Source organism: Vigna unguiculata, chromosome 1 (assembly GCF_004118075.2).
Source record: "Vigna unguiculata cultivar IT97K-499-35 chromosome 1, ASM411807v1, whole genome shotgun sequence".
In the NCBI taxonomy this organism is placed as follows: domain Eukaryota; kingdom Viridiplantae; phylum Streptophyta; class Magnoliopsida; order Fabales; family Fabaceae; genus Vigna; species Vigna unguiculata.
The window spans coordinates 1,312,700-1,334,628 of NC_040279.1; the positions used below are offsets into that span (position 1 = coordinate 1,312,700).

At 32.9% G+C, this 21,929-nt stretch overlaps 4 protein-coding genes across 5 annotated transcripts; all 4 read right to left on the reverse strand.

The window, feature by feature from the left end:
• Positions 1–799: 799 nt before the first annotated feature.
• Positions 800–2,080, reverse strand: LOC114181855 (50S ribosomal protein L7/L12-like). The gene is made up of 2 exons (XM_028068467.1): positions 1,871–2,080; positions 800–1,673 (listed from the first exon to the last, which is right to left on the reverse strand). The coding sequence occupies exon 2, from the start codon at positions 1,579–1,581 to the stop codon at positions 934–936; it is 648 nt and encodes a 215-aa protein (XP_027924268.1). The 5' UTR covers positions 1,582–1,673; positions 1,871–2,080; the 3' UTR covers positions 800–933.
• A 1,035-nt stretch (positions 2,081–3,115) lies between these two features.
• Positions 3,116–8,811, reverse strand: LOC114181680 (protein GAMETE EXPRESSED 3-like). Its single transcript, XM_028068203.1, has 9 exons — positions 8,575–8,811; positions 7,719–8,048; positions 7,121–7,171; positions 6,787–7,033; positions 5,747–6,031; positions 5,556–5,642; positions 4,149–4,208; positions 3,920–4,062; positions 3,116–3,526 (listed from the first exon to the last, which is right to left on the reverse strand). The coding sequence occupies exons 1-9, from the start codon at positions 8,809–8,811 to the stop codon at positions 3,116–3,118; spliced, it is 1,851 nt and encodes a 616-aa protein (XP_027924004.1).
• A 1,727-nt stretch (positions 8,812–10,538) lies between these two features.
• LOC114181750 (ribosomal RNA small subunit methyltransferase) lies at positions 10,539–12,370 on the reverse strand. Its single transcript, XM_028068325.1, has 2 exons — positions 11,887–12,370; positions 10,539–11,514 (listed from the first exon to the last, which is right to left on the reverse strand). The coding sequence occupies exons 1-2, from the start codon at positions 12,193–12,195 to the stop codon at positions 10,774–10,776; spliced, it is 1,050 nt and encodes a 349-aa protein (XP_027924126.1). The 5' UTR covers positions 12,196–12,370; the 3' UTR covers positions 10,539–10,773.
• Positions 12,371–14,120: 1,750 nt separating this feature from the next.
• Positions 14,121–19,803, reverse strand: LOC114162943 (histone acetyltransferase of the MYST family 1-like). 2 transcript variants are annotated; one of them, XM_028046965.1, is made up of 9 exons: positions 19,475–19,803; positions 18,317–18,405; positions 17,765–17,827; positions 16,594–16,803; positions 15,898–15,966; positions 15,231–15,392; positions 15,059–15,152; positions 14,618–14,960; positions 14,121–14,258 (listed from the first exon to the last, which is right to left on the reverse strand). In XM_028046965.1, the coding sequence occupies exons 1-9, from the start codon at positions 19,743–19,745 to the stop codon at positions 14,255–14,257; spliced, it is 1,305 nt and encodes a 434-aa protein (XP_027902766.1). In that variant the 5' UTR covers positions 19,746–19,803; the 3' UTR covers positions 14,121–14,254. The 2 variants fall into 2 exon arrangements, with proteins under 2 accessions (XP_027902766.1, XP_027902763.1); XM_028046962.1 differs by lacking the exon at positions 14,121–14,258 and having other exon boundaries at positions 14,445–14,960.
• Between the last annotated feature and the right edge of the window lie 2,126 nt (positions 19,804–21,929).

A 21,929-nucleotide genomic window follows, 5' to 3' on the forward strand; every position in this document is an offset into this window, starting at 1 on the left:
CCAATAATTTGTCAAATTGTAACGAAAGGACTGTAAATGTTACAACTTTACCACACACCAAAATAAAAAAATCTAGTTAGTTGACAAACAGTAAATTTACTAATGAAACCGGTTCATCAAAATAACCCATTCATACTAGTGACAGTATATTATCCAGACAATGATTAATGAATATGAAATAATCAAATCACAAACACATCTAATGGACCTTTTCAGTTGAATGAATTTTACGGACAAAACATTTTTACCTTTTAAAAAGGTTTACAAAATTTAGTTTCCTGGAGAAAAGTAAGAACTGCACAAAAAGGCGTTCTGATGCCTTTTTTAGAAGCCAAATGAGTTGCTTCTAAAAAAGTATTTTAAAAAAGGTTATATCAGAGAAGTTTTTTTCCTCAAAATTCATTGAATTCAAACACATCCTAAGTATTAAATATTCAACACTAGAAGTTGAAACTGATGGAAGAACTAAAATCAGAATAAAGGTTACTCATATATCCTACCTGGGATTGAACAACAAAAGTTGGTACTGAGATCATATTAGAGATATTGATGTAAAAGCATTCAGTTATTCAACTGGATGTTAGTTTTCTATTTCTGTTGCTTGAACAGAAGTCTTGAAAGCCTATATGTACTACCAACAAAGTAGAATGTGTTCTATTTGTCCTTAACTTTTCTTCATATGCAACAATATTCAATTGATACAAGAAAAGGTCTAGAGAACACTAATTTATTTGTAAGATGTTAATGAGTATCGTAAGTAGGAACACAATTATTCCATTAAGAGGGAACAGAAGAATAATGTTGCAAAGCTGCATAAAATTAAATTCCTGTTCATGCTAAAAAATTAGCACAGCACCAGCAAAATTTAGCTGGTGTCCTCGGTCCATTATGAAATTTTCTAAATTTCAGACAAGTAAAATGAAACAACATACATCATTCCATAACAACTTTTGCACCAAGAGCTTTGAGTTTCTCCATTATCTTCTCCCCTTCTTCTTTTGAAACACCTTTCTTTATAACAGAAGGTGTTTTCTCCACCAAATCCTTCGCCTCCTTCAAACCTAAATCGGTAAAGCCCCGGACCTCCTTGATGATTTTAATTTTGGAAGCCGCTTCGTAGGACTCCAGTTTCAATTCAAACACAGTTTTTTCCGGCTTTTGCTCCTCCTTGACCGCAGCTGGTGCTTTTGCTGCCATTCCAGCCAAATTTCCCGCTCCTGCTTTCATAAATCCCACATTAGGCATCTCCTTCACTCCCATTTTCTTCATCAGAACAAGACCCAATTCTGTGGCTTCAGCTACTGTAAGAGATGCTATTTCATCAACAAGCCTGAAAATCCTTTCTGATGGAGGAGCTGGATGATCATTGGGATCAAATGTAGCAGGATCAAAATCAGCAGGAAGAGTTCTTTGGTCAATTTCCACTTCCTCTACATCCTCCTCCTCTTTCCTTGCAGGCTGACCAAAATTTCTTGAAAACGCATTTATGTTACTATAGTTAAACCGCACTACTGTTGGCTGAAAAGTTTGTCTATACAAACCATGGGGTAAATAATGCCTTACTCTTGAAAGCAAGCTCATTCTCAAATGATTGTGATACAGTCTCTCAGAATGCAAAATCAATCTAGTCTAAACACCCATCGTGTTCGCCTAATCCCATACATAAATTGACCCTGAAAGCGGAGAAAAGATAGCTGAAACTTAAAGTTTGTAGAGATTTTTGAAACATTGTTCGACTCATTGGTCCTGTAACGTTACCACATCTTCAACCCTAGTTCACTCGCATTGTTGGACGATAGAAAAAAAAAAGCAACAAAAAAAACGACACTGGAATTGTTTGTGTCTAGATCAAGATGGAAGTAGAACGTACCTGGGAAACAATTCCGTGGGTTGTTGAGCGTTTCGAAGTTCTGCTTTTGATCAATCTCACTGCTCTCCCTTTTCCTTTCGCTGTTCTGTCTGTTTCATACAGAACTACAAATTAGTGGGTTTTGAGGGATTGGTTTGAAGAGAGAATTTGAAGGTCACTCTGGCGGTAAAGAATGGTGAAGAATCATTTAGGGGTAAATCATGTTTAGGAATAGGCTTTTTCTTATGTGACGTTCTAAGTTTAAAAAATTAGAATTAAATATGTTTTTTTTCTTAATTTATGGTTAATTTTAGAATTAGTCTGATGCAAAATTTTGGATTAATTTAGTTTTTTAATTTTGAGAATACGTGAATCTAGTCTTTTTAATCAAATTTTGTTAGATTGATTTGATGTTTTAAACGCATTTCAGAATTGAGGATTGTATTTGAGTTGTTTATACTTTTTGATACATTCTTGTTTTACTGTTGAATCAAATACTATTATGAAATGGACTTCAAATATCAAATAAATTTAACAAAATTTGATTAAAATGATCAAATCCATGTCTTTAAAAAAATGAATGACTAAATTGATTCAAAATTAAAAAAAAAAATTAATTTTAAACTTCTCTAAAAGTAAAGGGAACAAAAACTTAACCCTAAAAATTATAATTCTCCTTTGTTTTCCAAAGTTTCATTCTGGTTGCGTATTTTAGAACAATTTTTTTCTTTTGTCTTGTGTGGACATTTCAAAATGTATAATCTGAATAATAAGGCTTTTACTAAAATATAATGTGAAGAATCAAGATGAAAATTTAATCGAAAAAAAAAGGTTGTAGCTGAAATTTCATCTTATACGGTTGAACTCTTAGTTTTGGGCTTTTAAATACAATTTTGAAAATGTATCTGGCCAAAATGGAATTTAAGTGGATTTTTACTCAATTCTAACATTTTATTTTTATTTTCATTCAAGAATTTAAATGACTTTAGGTATTGAAAATAGTACTCATTATTTTTGGGATACATAATCAGTTGAATATAAAAAGTATTGACATAATTAAACTGATGTTTAGTATATCATGTATATTTTTTGAAGAGAAAATTAACATACAATCTTGAAAGAAACTTTTTATCTTCTTTTGTTTACACACTAGGTTTGATTGTTTAAATAATTGTTTTCTTTGTTTACACACTAGTTTTGATCATGGTTTAACAATCACAAATATTACTACAACACAAGACAACTAGTTTTCCTTTTCTGATGAAACTATTCACTGCTTGAAGTATCCAAATGCACCACAGGTGTTTGTGCTTTGGCCTCAGTTGATGACACCATGTCTTCAAGCATGGAAGTCTCTTCTTCAGTGCTGCTTTCACCAGAAGATGTATCAGTTAAAGTGTGCAACATTGTCACCTTTTTTTGCTTTGCATCTTCAAATGAGTAGCTTTTCCTTCTTCCCATTTGATGTACTGGAAGCATAGGTTTTGGTTGTGAACCAGTCCTGTCCCTTCCCAAACTGTAACTGGTTGAGAGCTTCCTCTCTATACACTCCCTTTCTCTTACTGTGTCACCCAACTTTTCAAAAACTTCACTGTTCATTGCTGTTTCTTCTACAGCTTTTTGCTCAAGCTCTGTGATTGTTTTGTCCAAAGCTTTCTTTTTCAGCTGAAGGGAGCACTAAAAGATACACAAACAATAACAATAAGTGAATTATGGTAGAAGGTACCATTCTTCTTTATTATAAGAAAAAGTACTGGTTCACTGTTTACTGGTTTAAGTTTAACAGTAGTTAAACCATGATTCAATAAGAAGCATTTAAGCTTATTATTTCTTAAGTAATAAAATGATATAAACTATAAAAAGTTCAATGTATATTAAATTCATGCCTAAATTGTATGTTTTATTAGCAAAAATGATAATACTAGTTCAAACTGTTTTCTACATGGGTGTTGAACTAGTTAGACCAATCAAACCAGGCTATTTGTTTAAGAAAAATAGCTGTTGTAAGAGACAAAAGAACAAAGGGAAAAGGAAGAAAAACAAGAACAAACAACACAATTTCAGACTAACTCTCTTGTCAAGGAAGCTTCCAAGGCCTTGGTCTTTGAGCTTCTTTTTTGCCCAAAATGTGCAGCAGAATCTTACAAGTCCAATTAGTACCAACATGAGAGCAGACTCAAAGAACAGAAACAATAATATGGCTCTTTCGTTGCCTGCAAAAAAAAAAAAAAAAACTTAAAACTAAGCTTAATTCCGGAAATGATGCCACATTCTCTTAATTTACAAAGTTGCACATTACCTGTGTATATGCTGACAAGCTTGGTTCTTTCTTGAGAGCAGCTTGATGCAAGCTTCTGACCTGTGAAGTTATGAGAGACATTACATGAACAGAAATTGTTATCACCTTTTACTGAAAGAAATCTGAAGTTGTACTTTGTTACACACTAAACTAAAAACAAGATACTGTAGTTTTGCCTTTTTAGAAACACTCAACCAAAACACTTTTTGTGTAACAACTTAAAAAAGTTGATACTATGGCCCTATTTATATGCAAAAAGAGAACCTACTTGTTCTATTAAATTTCCTTGATGTGTTGTCTTCCTGATATATTAGAAAAGCTCATGTTTTACATTTATATTAGAAAAGCTCATGTTTTACATTAAATCAGCATTTGAGGATTCATGTCTGATTTTTCCAAAAAATTCAACTAGGGCAAAATCCTCAATTTTTCACATACAGAAGCAATGTTGAGAAAACAGCAACAACATTCAGCTTTGTATGCTGTTTTTATTTTATTTTTAATGAACATTGAGAAAAGAAATTGATTTTCTTTTTTTTATCAAAATCAATGTTGTGGTTTATTACTAGCACTCCAACATTTACTTTATAAAAACAATTGTGTGGCACTCAAATGATACAGCCAGGGAATACTTACATACAGAAAAAAGAAACTGCCTAACATTATTTTCATGAGTAATAAGTAATAGATGTCATTTAAATGATTGATAATGTGATGAAACAATTGTATGGAAGATTCACAAGCATTGCAATGGATAAAGTGGCATATGAACAATTTAGTTTCTGAAATTGTGATTTATTGTTACTTTAGTCCTCTGAAATACAAAAAATGCAGTCTGTTACTCACTTTAATCCAAAGTTATATGTGTCAATGAGATTTAAATGATAATATTAACATGTTTAACGACTTTTTTTTGTATTTTGTTCAATCTAAAGAATAAAGTGATAATTAAATTGACCACTCATGAAGAAAATTGGATATTTATCTGAAGGTAGGTGAAGAACAGATAAGGAAGATCTGTACCTATAGTTCGGCATTGCAATGGGGTGCCAATCTCTGCTGTGAACATTAGGATACATCCATTAGTAGTTCATTCAAACAAGCTACTTCATATAAAAAATAAAATTCCCTAAGGTAAATACTCCATGGAAATTTTAGCTATCCAATTTGTACTATGATCAACATTCTGTAGAAAGTGTTCAATTTCTCATCTGTTGCTTTTATAGCAGCAACCTTAATGAAGTGGAAAAATTTATTTAGTACCCTTATTCAATCTCATCCAGCATTAACAAATTTTTCATGATTGATCCATGTTCACCATATTGATGAGTTTTAAGTTGGCTATCATTTCATTATTCAATACAATCAAAGAAAAAAAAATGATTATATAAGAGAGAGCACTCTTACTTGAGGCAGCAAGGAAGGCAAGAACAGTCTCCTCATTCATGACAAAATGACTTAGATCACTCTCAGAAAATAAGGGAGAAACATGACCTGATTGAATCAACCGCACAGAAAAATAGTTAATTTTTTGCTGCTATGGAAACTTAATTTTTAATGCCAAGTGTTATGAAGAATGAGAAGTGAAAAATATGTACCAGGATATCTTTCAGACCAATAGATTGATCCTGTGGCAGGAACCAACATAGTGAATAATGCCCCTTTTGGTCGAATTGCTGAAACAAGAGTGTATTCACCACTTGTGTGGCTAGCTTTTCCTTCCATCTCTATCTGTGAACTGTACACTGCAAATCCAGAGCAATCAAGAAAAGGTCCAACTTGAATCATAGAGTTCTCTGCATTCATTCTTGAGAATTTCTTGAGAACCCCATTTGGAGAAAATGAGTACAGAAATCCATCCAATGAACCAATAGATATCCATCCTGTTACATCAAGTCAGAAAAGACTATGTTTCTGAATCTGTTGATAGCATTTCTCTTGGTTGTACTGATTTTTCAGATTAATGCAGAAGTTTAAACACTTTAAATAATGGGGGCAAGTATGAGACAGTATGCATATATATAAAATTCTAACTTAGATATACATTTTTTGCATGTAAAGGTGATAAAGGTAGATCCCTCATGCAGTTCCATTGCACATAGTTCCTCACAGAAGAATTATTGTGAAAGGAGTGAGAACTAGGAAAGAAAAGGTAACTGGGAAAAAAGAAAAAGCATGAGGCAGTATGAATATATAAAAAATTCCAAGTTAGATATCAATTTTTGCATGTAAAGGTGATAAGGGTAGATCTTTCATGCAGTTCCATTGCACGTATTGCCTCACAAGGAGGGTTATTGTAAAAAGAGAACTAGGAAAGAAAAGGTTACTCGGAAAGAAGAAAATTAATCATAAGAAACATTATAGCTTCATACAAAGAAAGAGTTTAATGGTTATTCAGTGACACCATAAAACGGTTTTATAATGTCATGCAATATCAAAACCACTACATATTTGTTAACTTTAAATCCTAAACTGTTTTACACTTTCAATGCATAACCATAAACAGTTTAATTGCAACACATATATTATTACATTGATCATGCATTTACTAATCGGGAGACCCCATATAAAGGTTTAAATTAATGAAGTTTTATTTTCTAGGGTAAGGCTTCAAATAATCCAACAGCAAAAGACTTACCATTAGAGTCCACTATAGGAGCAGAGTCAACTTTGCTTAATGGCCCTATACTTCTCTGCCACAAAACATTACCTGAAAAGACATCTAGAGCCAGAACAAGAGTCTTGGTTGGAACTGTTACATACAGATGACCATTGTTTCCAGGAGTCGTAGTGAAATTTTTGTCTAGTGAACTGAAATCCTGAATCCATCTAAAGTAACGACTTCGAATCGACAAACAATAGAGTTCACCTTCTGTGTTTGAGATCTGCAAGTGCAAGAAACAAATATACTTTCAAAGAAGTCATATCAATCCTGGGAAATGAACATTTCTCAGCATGATAAAAGTACACACCTCACACACTATGACAGCACTAAAGGGCTCTTTTGTTTCAACTTTTGGAAACTGATTTAAGTTTTTAGAAATGAACCAAAGGTAGTTTGATATATGTACTTTTCAAAAACATTTGTCAAAAGTAGTACCTGTTTTTCAATTTTTAAAAGAAAATGAAAGATAGTCATCTTTTAAATTGTTTTGGTTTTCTACTTCCAATTTTCTGTTGTTCATATTCTTCCTTTTCAATCTTCTTCTCTCACTCTGACTGTCTAAAATTTAGTTTATGAAAACGGTTTAATACAACAGTTTTCAATAACTATTAATAAATAAGGAACAATAACTTCCACCCTTTCATCATTCCCCGAGACTACATATAACCAATACATACAAAAGTTTCGAGAGTCATCAACATCATAACTGTGGCAAAAACTATTGTTTTGGTTTGACTGTTGCAGTCTTAGATTCAAAGCTCATATGTAAAAGCAGCAGCTAGTCAAATTAGCTTCAGTTTCAATGTAAAAAATGGATCCAGATTTGACTGAATCCAATGTCACTGCTAAACTCAAAGTAGAGAATAAGTATGCATTACAATAAACCAAGGATGAGTAAAGCTTACATATATACTATCCTCACATTGATCAAGCACAGGAGGTGAATCAAAGTAACAATCTGTAATATTTTTCCTGCATCCTTGACGGTAGCCAAATTGGTAAAGCACAGGTCCAACACTCCAAAGCAAACTTCCATGTGAGTGATATGCAAAGAGTCCTCTATTCTTGACATTGATGTAAACAGTTGAACCTGATGTGCTCACTGAGAGACCAATAATCTCAGCCTCGGCTGGTTCACCTGGTCTTGGACCAAAGAAAACTTCTGCTTCTGCCTCAAAAGCTACAATGCTTCCATATTTAATCACCAATATTCTGTTATCAGCTATCAAATATACCTGCATTTGCCTTGCAAAAATCAACAATCAATCACCATCACCCCACCACAAACAAAAGCTTTCCCTTTCTCCCATCAAGCATGAAGGCTTACATTGATCAATAATGGCCTTTATATTGTTGTTATATATAGCAGTTACGTGTTTGTTTTTGTATCAGTTTTTTCTGTTTTACAGAGTTTTATATAAGTTCTGTTTTTTCTCTTTCTGTAATACTCTTTTCTCAGTTTCAATACAGTGAGAATTCTCACAAAACCTGAGAAAGAACTAAGATGGTGTCAGTTTTTCAATGATACTCATCAGTTTTTCATCATTTTATTTGAGTAAATAGTATATATACTAGCAAGTAAAAGATTGTATCACTTCACTTTTATTCACTCACAAAGTGTAATATATACCCTAGTAGTGCAGAAATCAAGAGAGTTCTCAATTTTCCAATAGACATTTATACGTGAAAAGAATGATAAATGTAAATTCAAAGCAATGCAACAACATGAAATAATTAATGAAACTGATGAATTTAGATGACCTTGCCATGACCTCCACGAACTGGGGCAGTACCAAGGTTGCATTTGTAGTCCAAATGCAAGGTCCATGCAATGGTTCCGTTGCTTTCAAATGCAAAAAAGTTGCTGTGAGAACAAGCATAGATCCTTCCATCATCATCTCCAAGAAGAGGTTTTGAAAGCCAGTGATATGAAGAGACAGAAAAAGAAGAGAATGTAGCAATCAAAACCAATACGAGAAAGAAAAGCAAAAGGGTCATTGCACATTGCAGAACCACGCAAGTTGTGGTTGTCACAATTATTTCTTCATGACAGTTACCATTTTAAACTCAGAATTCCAATCCTTCTTCCATGCAACCATATGAATGTAATGATGAATGAAAGTTGCAATGGCTACTGCTATTATCAAAACTTAAAACTGCAAGAAAACATTAGGCAGTGGTGAGAGAGATTTCCATGCACATGAATCAATGCCATCATGTTTGTGCACAAGTGATTTGCATGGGCAAGTTGTTTTAATCTGTCAAACATTCAGACTTAAAGATTCATTTCTTTAGATATTTATTTATATGCTCAGTGAATTTTCAGCCCATCTATTGATGGCCTACATTTTGTATTGCTGACTGAAAATACATTATTTTCTGTTATAATAAAAAATAAAAAATATAATTAAAAGATATCAGCATTTTGTAAGTATAATAAACTTTTAAAAATATATAATTTTGTAAGAATTAAAAAAAATAGTTTAAATATACATAATTTTGTAAACATACCATTAAAACAATATACGGTGGTTATTTTTAAGAAAAAGAAGTTATGTAGTTATTGTGTAGAAGAGGTAGGTTATTCAATGATTTACTTTATTGAATAGAAATGTTTTTTTTAATTATTAAAAGATAAATTGTTTAGTTAAAAAATGACAAAAAAAAATTATCAAAAGGTATATCCATTTTAGATAACAGTATAGATTTATAAGGGTGGAAATGACAAAAGACAGATATATGTATATATCGAGCTTCTAGTTATCGTCGTACCATGACGTAAACGTAGAACATTCACATCTAACGTAAGGTTGACTTATCAATTACTTTCAATATTATTGTAGTTTAGTGAACATTTTGTAAACCCAAGTTTAAATATGTTGCTTTTATATAAAATAAATCTTAAGAAGGAATGATTCATGTCTGTAAACTTTTCTCTCAAAAGAAAGCTTATGACTAGTATATAACTTTTGCCTGATGCAAAAAACAACAAATTTTTCCTTGTCAAAACATTTTTGACACATTAATACACCATTTTTGTGTAGATTAAGGTGAAAATATAAGGGGGTGGGGGGTAAGATGATAAGAAAAATTCATAAATAACAACACTATATATATATATATATATATATATATATATATATATATATAATCATGAAAAAAACAAAAAACTCCATTCGCATGACAAATGTAATAGTTGCTGTGGCTGAAATTCAAGTGGTAAGAAAGAGCTACAGAAAGGAATGGCTGGAGAGGATCCAAATCCTCTTTTCAAAAGCTGGAAAACTCCCCCAAACAGGCTAGTATAGTATAGTAGTTCTTGAGACTATCCTGGAATCATGCAATAAAAAAATACTCTTCAAATACCAAACTACTCATGATAAAGTCATCTAATAATGATGTGATTATACATGACTAATGAATATATTAAAAAGAGAGCTCCTACATTATACGTTGATCAAAATTAATTACATCCAAACATCTGCATTATTAAACACTATTCAACTAGAAGTTGATAAAATAGCTTGTCATTTTGTCATGACAGAGATGAACCACTACTCCAAAAAGAAATGTCATTGAATTGAACTGCTAAGGGCTTGTTTCTAATATAGTCATAATCAGTGATGATGCTATTCATCCTGAAAGAACCAAGAGCTAGCTATAGTCTTGCATAGCCATTGCAGCCATATATGCGGGTATCTTGAAAATTTAGCTTCCCAATCAGGTTGCATCAAAAAGAGAAAACGAGAATATTTGCCAAAAAAATAATCTGTATGACACAATAGATTATATGGAGTAGTACACATCCACGAAGGATCTCAACAAAATACAATGCTTAAGAAAAGTTTCTTCCATAGCACTGTTTCCTTGAAAAGTGTGAGCCTAATGATAAGACTAATAAGAAAAAAATATTGTAGATTTAAAACTGAAGAAGCTATCAAGAAAATTGACCATCTGAAATTAGGAGAAGTGTATGCCAGCTTTGTTAAAAAGAGAAAGCAGGTATAGGAATTCCTGCAACGTGAGCTTGGACGACCTCTTTTCTTCAAAATCTCCCTCTTTTAGAACCCCCAAAACCTTGTCCTTGAATTCGGATTGCACCTCATCAGGTTCCCCATCCTCAACTTCCATTTCATCATCATCTGCTCCCTCATCATCCATCTCCATACCTTGATCATCACCAAAACTAGCAAAGTCCATTTTGGTGTCTGTTTCCTTCAATGAATCTTCTTGCCCAATTTGCAGCGCCCGAACAGTTCTGTAGTTCTTTTCAAGCAAGGAGATCACACTCTTCTGCCTAAATATCGAACCAAGTGTTTTGTTCTTCCTGTTGAAACAAATTCGCAAAAACCCCTCCCATTCCTTCTGCTTTACTTCGATACGGGGTCTCCTTGGCTCAATTCGCACTACAGAGGAATCAACCTTGGGAGGGGGCCTGAAGTTGTTTCTTCCAACTTTGAGGAGGTGGAAGACTCGAGCATGGAGTTGAGTGTTCACCGTAAGACGACAATATAGTTTGTCACCAGGCTGAGCAACTAGTCTCATGGCAAATTCTCTCTGGAACATTATGATTGCAGCCCTAAATACAGGCTGGTGATTGAGTAACTTGAATGTGAGAGGAGAAGATATTTGGTAGGGAATGTTTGCAACACATATGTCAAAATAGGGAAGATCGGTTTTCAGCACATCACCTTGGATAACCTATAACCATGAAAAAAATAAATTAAAACATAGCACCCATGTTGTAAATTGTAAACAACCTTTTCCAAAGACTTACACAAGTATCCATGTTATAAAGATAAAATAAGTTGTAAATAAGTTCTTCCAAGCATAGTCTCTGTGGTCATCATGCACGATGCACTTAATTCATAACTCATTGAAATAAGGACATGAAATATAAGTTGAAAACCTAAGTTTCTGGTTATTTTCTATTTTTACAGAATCAAATATTTTGAATTGTTGACCATATTTGACTGAAAATTTGAGAATTCAGAGTGGAATTAATTTTCCTGAAAACAAGAGTGAGTAAAAACTGAAACAGAGAAAGTTAAATTTTGTATTTTGTTTTCATACCGTGAGGCGATTGGAGTGAGGAGTGCCCTGGAACCGTCGCTGGAGCTCGAGAACCATACGTGGATCGATCTCGACGGCGATGACTTTCTTCGCTACTTCTAGAAGCTTCTTGGTGAGGTTTCCGGTACCGGGACCGATCTCGAGGACGACGTCGGTGGGTTTGACGCCGGATTTTTGCACGATAGAGTCGACGAGCAAGGGGTTCTTGAGAATGTGCTGCCCCTTCGATTTGTGGAAGGAGATTCCTCCCTGGTACGGCATGTGCTGCTGCGCCTTCGCCTTCTCCTTCTTCGCTTTCCCTCCCGCCATTGAAACGCGCGTTTTCGCAAGGCGCTGTTTTTTATGTTCAAAATTGCTTTTAGAATGAAACAGTGTGCTGAATAAGGAAACCAGAGATTAAAAGAATGGTGTGGAATCCCGCGCAGAGAGTAGTGCTTTTGCAGCGGCAGAGTAAAGGAAATTAGACTAATATGCGAACGAATGGGAAGAAGGTGACTAGGGTTTTTCTTTCATGGACTCCATTGGGCCCGATCGCAGTGATGGCCCAAAGGCCCACAAGGGAATGCCGGATCTAGCACAATAAAGCCCATATAAATACCAGTGTTCTCTCTTTCTTTTTTTATCTTTCTCTCTTACTCGTGTGTGTCTTTATTATTGTAAAATGTCATTTTTAAAATTTTTAAATATTTTTAATATCAAGCAAAAATTACACTTATTTTTCTTCCGATCAGACAAACAGTTCTCTATAAATATAAAATAGATACTAATTTCTTTTATTTTAATAAAACACATTTTTGAATGAACACTCCTTGGCTTTATGTTTTAAATAATTGCATTGACCTTCTTCTATTTTAAATAATTTATTATATTTAAAATTGATGTCAACTAAAAAACATTTATAAAAAGTTGTGAAAATTAAAAATTAAATAAACCTTTATGATGATAATAATTTAAAATTTTTATATTAAAGAATATTTAATACATTTAATTTTAATTTTAATTCACATAAAAATAATCATATATTTTTCATATTTTTTAAGAAAATTATATACTTTTCAATATATATATATATATATATATATATATATATATATATATAAATGACGTGTCGTAATTTATTATTTTCAAAATTAACGTATCGGTGTATCAGATACGTTTATACACCAATCGTATTTATATATTATAGTTATGAGACGTTTTGTCTCTCAACTTTTAAATTATGTGTATTGAAATAATAGAAATCCAAGAGTGTTAGATTAGATAGAGTTTTATTTCTTTAATATTAATAAATAAAAATAAAAAAAAAAATTGAGTAAGATTTATTTATTTATTTATTTTTTCTCTCATGTTTAAGTTTTTTTTGTTGTTTGTATTCATCTTTCATTTACATCCATTTTTGTTTTTTAAGAAAATAAATTAAATACAAATTTATTATTTTTATTTCATTTTTTATTTTATTATTGAAGAAAAACATTTGTCCCATTTGATATAATATTTTTTTCTTAAAAATATAAGAAAAATGATTTTGTGTGTCTCTTCATAAAACGTGATTTAATTATGCTAGTTCCTCTTTTAGTAACTACTTCTCTTAATATTTAATTAGATTTTAATAATTTATTTTATAATCTTAAACTTTATTTTCTTAAAATAAGTATATAGATGAAGAAAAAAGAAATGAATTTACCTTTTTCAAAAAGATAAAAGAAAAATAACACAAACTTGATATTAAAAATTTAATGATAAGGGTGGCAATGCGGCCAACCCAGCCTGTTTAGGTTCGATCCTCACTTGACTCATAAAATGCAAACTGTGTTGGCTCTTTCTGCATTTTCAGCACGAGCTGAAAAAGTCTGGCCCATGTCATATAATTGTCAGCCCACCTATTTATTTATTTATTCATTTTTATAAAAGAAAATTCATAAAGTTTTCAATATTCAATAAATTAAAAAATTTTAACAACTTTGAAAAGTTGAATGATAAATTGATAATTTAAAATTTACATCATATTCATATTTGTACCTTGACAGATACAATGTATTCTTCAAATTTTAACACATTCAAAAATACATATAACATTTACTAAAGATAAAGCATAATATTCAATTTTCTCAATCATTGAAAATCAAACAAAATTAATAAATTTTGTTTTTTCTACTAAAAAAGAAATTTGTCATAATTCTTAAAAAGTTATATCAATAATTACTATTTATTTTGAATTTAATGTGTACACCTAGTATCTATGCAATCAGCAATCTCATTATAATTAAATAAATTTGTGGTTACATGCATGCATGTACCTACACTAGAGTTACAGTTACAACTATTCTGATTCTCACTATACACAAAGGTAGAATGTGTGATTGATGGATCAACTCTGTTTAAATAATTTATTTTTTCCAAAATGAAAAAGAGAAACAACACATATTCAACTTTGATATTAATAATTTAATTGTAAGAGGTATCCCTTGTGAGCAGATTTTATCTTTTAGATTACAGTGAACAAGAGTAAACTAATTTAAAATTTCAACTTCATTTTAAAGATTTTACTATCAGCAATCTCATTATAATAAAATAAAATTTTGCTTCTAGCATTGACGATTAGAAAGATAGGTGGAAAGAGATAGTAAAAGAGCAATAATACAAGCATGTACCTACACTAGAGTTACAGTTACAACTATTCTGATTGTGACTATACAGAATGTGATTGATGGATGAAATTGAAGTGAACTAACTCTGTTCTTTATAAGGAGTCCAGATCAATTTGGAAACATCAACATCGAGGCCACCCCTGCCAGCAGCTTTAAGATGGCGATCCAAGACTTTGGGATCAGCACAGATAACATGTTGACCTTTCCTGTATTGAATCAATTCAAGACTCTGAAGGGTGGTTAATATATCTTCAGCTTTAATGGCAGTCATATCACTGAGTTCCTTGATAGAAATGTTGCCCTTGTGCTTCTTCAGAATGTCCAACAGAACTCTCGTCCAATATCCTCTGTAGCTTAGCAGTCCAAGGTCTGATAGGGGTCTTTCAGGTGTCCCAACTTTCCCCTCCTTCTTCGACAGTTCATATGCTTTTCAATCATTCATTCAAATTTCAACCAATTTCAGTCACATTTACTCACTCTATGCACTGCTAAATTTTTTATACAAAAACAGATCTTACACTTACAGAAAGCAATTAGAAATTTTCCATAGCCTTTCCTTTGGTAAGGTGGAAGGGTCAGGATACATGCCAAATTGTAAGATTCCTCCGAATGTTTTTCCTTCACAAGTAAAAGGTTAACATCAAAAATATCAAACTCAACACATCAACAAATAATCACAGCATTGTAATATTTTACCTTGGAGAAATAGCCAACCATGTGACACCCTCGATCATCACATTCGCACAAAACATAGAACAGAAACAGATCTACATCATAATAGAGGGTCTTGTGATCAAGAAATAACTTCGCCAAATAGCAAAGATTCTGCCCATAAACCTTGTTCTTCTTTCCATCAACCTGTTTTCAGATATAAACTAATCAAAAATAATAATAATAAATTCAAACTTCCATAATAATCAAGGACTAATAATAAAAAATGTTCAGATAACTATTGCAACTTGCAACTGCCAGCAAAACAAAACAACTGTCATTTTCTAAATCGAAAGAATTTCCAATATTTGAGATTTTTTAACTTGCACTCATTTAACTATTTCAAAACAAAATCACCTATTTTCTTTTAATTAATTAAAAAAATATTGGAGAGCTGGTGCTCATCAGGTTAGGAAGCCGCAGAAACTTGGGCAACCATCAATGTTTTTGAAAAAGAACTCTACCCGAATCAAAGGAAGATAATGAATTTTTATAAACAAATTGTGAGTATTCATTGTAAAAAGATTTAAAGATAAGTGACAAAAAGAAAAAACTTAATTTTGAACTAAAAAAGTTGAAGATGATGGAATGGGTACTGATGAAAAAAAAAAAGGAGGAATTTGTGATATTGAAAACAGTGGCAAAAATGTACCTCAAACATTGACAGTGTGCCACTTCTGTATATCTCATCACCAGGGGGGTGCTTCAGATCGCACTTCCTCTGCATGAACAGGAAGCCAACGTTAGCAATGAAAATGGTGCTTAAGTGATCTGCATTGGGTATACAAAACTGGCATCTTTCTTCAAGTTTATGGGGGCCCAAGGGAGACCCAAGAATAATACTAGCAGATGAGTTTTATAGACTATTTCATGTAATACTATTTTATAAATTTTCAAGTGATAAAGAAACTAAAAACACTCATTTCAATCAAAAAGATTCATTTTCAAATAAGTGGAAAGAAGAAATTTTAAAGACGACTAAATGATTAAAAGTGCAATCATGAGTATGAGTAAATTTCAAATGGCAAACAATACAAAACCACAGAATGTTTGGAATCCCATAGAAAGCTACAACAAATAGAACTTTAATGAAGAATAAGCATAATAGATGCAGATTATGATCACCAAAAACTAAGCAATTTTTGTACCAATACTGCAATAAGGAGGATATGCGTAGGAAAATTGGTAACAGGAATTTTGCTTTTTGTATAACAAACTTTCCCCGTGGATAAGTTCAGTGCCTTAGTTTATTTATACATAGCTATCTGCTAGTATTTGTTCCTCGCTCAAAAAAAAATGATTGCATACACTAAACAAAGCTATCTGCTAGTATTTTCAGTCAGCTCACCATATGCCTCTGAAGCTGTTCTTTGCGCTTCATGAAATTGAGGCAAAACTCACAAAAGTACAGCCGCAAACAGTCATTGTATTCTGGTGGGAATGGGGAGAAGTACCATGTCTCGATCTCATATCTTCCAAGCTCAATAGTAGCTATATTTTTCACTTTTGTAAATTCCTCATGTTCTCGTAAACTGGCAGCATCAAGCTCCTCGTGTCCCTATAATTTAACAATACATGTATAAATTTAAAATGCAATGAACAAATTGATAGTTGAAGCAGGAACAAACTGATCAGCCAGTAGAATATACTTGATTCAACTTGAACACACAGGAAAACAATGATCAGCATCCAGCTCAAACATAATCATATCACAAATTCACAATTACATGTTTCATGCAACTTCAATCTTACCATTAAAGCTACTCATGCAAACAAAGATAGTGTTTTTGAAGCACCAACGCACGAGGTGTCTTAGTGTGTTTGCAACTTAGGGGGAGCTCTAAACTTTTTTGTCGAACAGCTTTTTTCATGAAGAAAAACTATTATAACTTACATCCATTATCCAATGCCCATATATCATATACATATTTGAAAATTGCTAGAAATTCAGCTTATGATGTTCAACATTTTTACAGAGGAAATTGCTTCTTCAAAATAAGAAAAAAAAAAAAAAAACTGGAGCTTATGATTAAAAACCTATATCAGCTTATTTTCTTGGCAGCAAATTTCTGTTTTCTCATTTTATCCCCAACATAGATAATCTCAAATACAACCGATTACAAATAATTCAATACCTTTTTTGTAATATTACTACAGAAAAAGTCATTCTTTTATACAATCAAAACAAAGTAGATTTTAAAATCATTGTTCACCTTACATATCCTCAAAAGAACTTATTCTATATAGTCAATCATAACAATAATTAATTCACGCTGCTGTACATCATTTTGAAGTAACACTCAAATATTGATAAGATATCAGGGCAGTATTAACAAAGAGTTGTGCCAGTGCAAAAATTAACAACTTATAGCATTCAATTTATTTAATGCCAAAATATCACCTAGACACTGTTGAAGTGTATGCATGAAAAGGAGTAAAAGTATAGCTTGCGTTTTGTAGTGTGTATTTGTGTCTAACAGCTTATGTTGAAGTTGTAACTGAAAATGTAATAACTCTACCTCTACATGTGTCTCATCAATCTTCCTCTTTTGGTGGCGTGTCATCTTCAAACCAGTCGCACCCTAAGAAACCATATTTGCAAGGTTTTAAATGAGTTCAGTCACAAGAGACCAAATTTTGAAATAAGAGGTAGACATAACCAAGAAAGTAAACAACATTCAAGATATTAAATTGAAGAATGGCCAGTACAAGTGACAACAAATTTGTATTAAATTCCAGACACCAAGATGAACACAGCAACAACTCGTTATGATACCAGATCTCTTCTGCTACCACCAGGTCCCACCAAAAGGAGATTCCATACAAAAGAAAATATGTCTGTTTTAAATATTATGAAACCATGGATTTAAATATAATCCAATGGCATCATCTGTTCCATGTAACCAATCCCATCTAATAGGAAAAGATGAAGTTGTGTTTGTATACAATAAACATATGTCTCCACTACATTATCACTTTTCCTCAGGAAATCCCCATAACCTTCTTCAAAAAAATAAACTGACGAAGTCTAACAAATGCTGCCTATACAATTTGGAGTAAATATTCATTACCTTCTCCTCCACTTTCTCATCGAGAACTGCCTCCACTGAATCAAGATCAAGCTGTTCAAGCTTAACCCACTCGTCAAGCCTTCTATTGACTGCCAAAGAAAAAAGCAAAAAACATTACAATAAGACTAACCAGTGAGCATCTTATCATCATCCCTGCCTAGCAGTGTTTTAAATTTCTGGAAGCAGCATATAGCAACCAGCCCCAAAAAACACTATAATAGGATAGCTGATATTTTGAAATTTTATATATAGCATGTATCTTTAATTAATAGAAATCAATCAAGTTAATGACATTCATAATTAACAATAAAAATCCATGTGTCCTAAACAAAAACAAACAAACAAATACCAACCAAAGTCAACTACAAGTTTCCTAGCTAGGAATCGTCAGTTATCAATCACTATCTAAATTCAAGGTTCCTTCTTTACCATTTTCACTACTATTACAGTAGTAGATTTCATTTGCATAATTGAAAACCCAAAATTATGATGCAAAATGTCTTAATGCCTCTCTTCATAGCATGTTTTAGGCATCAACACATCGTGCCACTTTTGCCACCATTCAGCCCGCAATTTTGTATGCTACATAAACCACACTAAACCGCTTCTTCGCTACGGAAAACCCTACAGTAGGTGTGGCCGCTCCACAACACTATGCTACTATGACAGAGCTATTAAGATCCTAATTTTTTTACACGTCTTCGTTTCCGAAAAACCAGTTATGGCTTCCTGCACACCCAAGATTGTGATAAAAACCACACGCGCACAAATGATTACTTTCTCTTCAACTCGCAACTTTTCGTTCTGTAAAACAAAACCTCAAATAACAAATAATCCTAACTCTGGCCACCAACAAATTCATAAATAATAATTTATAACAATCCAGGTTCTGTGAAAGCTTCACTAGTATTCACATCATATTCGCAACGAACCCTATAGGTAATAAAGATTTCAATTATAATCAAAGCCGCCAACACAATACTCACCGTTAAGTTAACCCAAAACAAAACGCGAAACCAAATCAAACTGCATCCAAACAAACCTTATATCAACACACGGCCCAACCAACCAATCAACCCTCGAAGCCGAAACCATAACAGTTCACTCTATTCATTCAAATGGAGAAAGAGAACAAGGTCGAAGGACGAAGGATCCTACACTCGGTGTAATGGACGTAATACTCGTAATCGCTGGGGATGGCGTGGTGAACCTTCCGGCGTTCGATGACCTTAACGGGATGGTACTTGCTGTCCCGCCACCGGCACATGACACGCGTGCCGACCTCCAGGGGGAGCACCGACGATCTCCGCCGCTTCGACATGTCGGGCTCCAGCGCCGCCTCCGCCCCAGCGACGTACATGGATTTGCCTTTGCCGGCGGAAGGAGCGGAACCGTTTTCCCCGCCGGTTGGGGTTTCAAGCGAACCCATGAAAGAGAGAGAGACGAGTCAAATTGCGTATCTGAACTTAACCAAAGGGCTTTGGACATCCATCATAACAAACTTTAGTACAGTCAAAATAGAGACTTAATTTTCAATTAGTTTTTTTTTTATAATACATTAATGTGCTAATTTTACTTACTCTTTTTTTCTATTTAATTTGGTCCTTCGATCTTTAAAAATATTTAATTTAATTTTTTATTATTTTTGATTAAATTTAGATTTTTTTTAAATGATCTAATCTTGTCTTTTATGTGATTTGTTGACATCAATTTAGTAATTATATTTTATTACAATTTATATATATATATTAAAATGATTTTTATAATTTATACATCAAATTACTTTAAATAAATACTAAAATTATTTTATTTTGTACATTTCACTTAACTACTCAAATTTTTTACATTTAAATCGAGTGATTTGACGTATAAATTTTATAAAAAAAAATTAATATATATATATGAGTTATAATCAAACTTAATTATTAATTTGATCTCAAGGTGAAAAGGACAAAATAAAATGATTTGTATAAAAAAAATGACTAAATTGAATAAAAAGATAATAAGAGGAGCTAATTGAACTTTTCTAAATAAATAAAAGAGTAAATTGAATCTAATAATAATAATAAAAGGATCAAAATGAATAGAGCAACAAATTAGAAGAATAAATCATCTATTTTTTTTTCTTTATTAGCCAAGTGATAGGAAGTTTTGAAGATTTTTAGAAGGATTTTAATTTCTAATAATACAAAAATAAAGAAACTTATATCTTTAAGTTATTTTAATTTTTTTTTTTAAAATATATAATGTAAAATATTGGAAATGAAAAACAAGAAGATAACTCCAAAAGTTTAATGGTTTGTTTGAATGAGGTAATTCAAGAGGGTAATTCATTTATTTGGAGAATTTGAAATTCTTTGTAATGAAATGTTTTGTTTGGATAGAAAAATTAAAAAGCATTTAAAATGCATGCATTTTTGTGAAGTATTTCAATTAGTTAAATTAGAAGAAATTCAAATATCCTAAAAAAAGGTGGGATTTGAAATTCTTCTCACTCAACCTCACACTTTGTACTCAACCCAAACGGACCCGGCAAACCCGACAACCATGACAAGTTGGGTTGGCCAGACGATCTAGACGAATCAGATCGACCTGACGACACAAACGGGTCGAGCAGGCCCGACGACCCAGACGGGTCGAGCGGGTCTGACGACCCAGATGGGTCAGGCGGGTCTGACGACCCAGAAAAGTCGGGTGGGTCCGGCGACCCAGACGAACATGGGTGACTTGATGACACATATGGGTCGGGCGGGCTTGACAACTCAAACAGGTCGGTCAAGCCCGACAACCCACACCACCCAGGTAGGCTCGACGACCAAGATGTGTCGGGCTAGCCCAACGGTCCAGACAGACCTCACTAGCCCTACGACATAAATGGGTCGGGTGGGCCTGACGACCCAATCGAGTCGGGTGGGCTTAAAGACAAAGACGGGATGAATCGACCAGACAACCAAGATGGGTCGGCGGGTCCGATGGCCCAAGCAGGACGGACGAGCCCGGCAACCCACACGGGTTTGGCGGGTTAGACAACCTAGAGGTGTCAGGCGGGCCTGACGACCCAGACATGTCGGGTAGGCCCAACGACCGACATGTTGACCCGACAAGTCTGACCGATCCGTTTCCAAATTTATCATGAACTCAAAGCATAATTAAGCCTAAAATAAATATTGGTAAAATGAAATTATTTCACAAGAAAATCAATTATTTTATCCAAACAAGAAATTGAAATGTAAAGTATTTTAATTTCTTTATCCAAACAAGAAATTGAAATGTAAAGTATTTTAATTTCTTTATCCAAACAAGTTATTTAGAAAATTAAGTGAATTTAATTGCAAGCAATTCAAATACAATGCATTTCAATTTCTCAGTATTGTTGAAATGCTTCATCCAAACATAAGGGATTTTCAGAATTAAATTAATGTTAAGTTTGAGGGAGACAAATTCAATAATATTGTTCTATTTTAATAATAATAATAATTTATTTGCAAGATATACGAGTATATTGAATATAGGTAATTTACTTTGTAACTGTAGGATTTAGTTGTATCACATCCCATTACAACTTTATCATTCAACTTGAAATTCATCCAGCGTAAAAACATTTTGTGACAAT

Excerpts from the sequence above, each read along its gene's own strand:
- LOC114181855 (XM_028068467.1), bottom strand. The coding sequence starts at position 1,581 with ATGAGCTTGCTTTCAAGAGTAAGGCATTATTTACCCCATGGTTTGTAT.
- LOC114181680 (XM_028068203.1), bottom strand. The coding sequence starts at position 8,811 with ATGACCCTTTTGCTTTTCTTTCTCGTATTGGTTTTGATTGCTACATTC. Across the intron at positions 5,643-5,746 it reads TTGGTCTGAAAGATATCCTG|GTCATGTTTCTCCCTTATTT; the intron begins GTACATATTTTT and ends TGATTCAATCAG. Across the intron at positions 4,209-5,555 it reads TGCCTTCCTTGCTGCCTCAA|GTCAGAAGCTTGCATCAAGC; the intron begins GTAAGAGTGCTC and ends ATAACTTCACAG.
- LOC114181750 (XM_028068325.1), bottom strand. The coding sequence starts at position 12,195 with ATGGCGGGAGGGAAAGCGAAGAAGGAGAAGGCGAAGGCGCAGCAGCAC. Across the intron at positions 11,515-11,886 it reads CTCACTCCAATCGCCTCACG|GTTATCCAAGGTGATGTGCT; the intron begins GTATGAAAACAA and ends TCATGGTTATAG.
- LOC114162943 (XM_028046965.1), bottom strand. The coding sequence starts at position 19,745 with ATGGGTTCGCTTGAAACCCCAACCGGCGGGGAAAACGGTTCCGCTCCT. Across the intron at positions 15,393-15,897 it reads GCACACTGTCAATGTTTGAG|GTTGATGGAAAGAAGAACAA; the intron begins GTACATTTTTGC and ends ATCTGAAAACAG. Across the intron at positions 15,153-15,230 it reads TGGTTGGCTATTTCTCCAAG|GAAAAACATTCGGAGGAATC; the intron begins GTAAAATATTAC and ends TTACTTGTGAAG.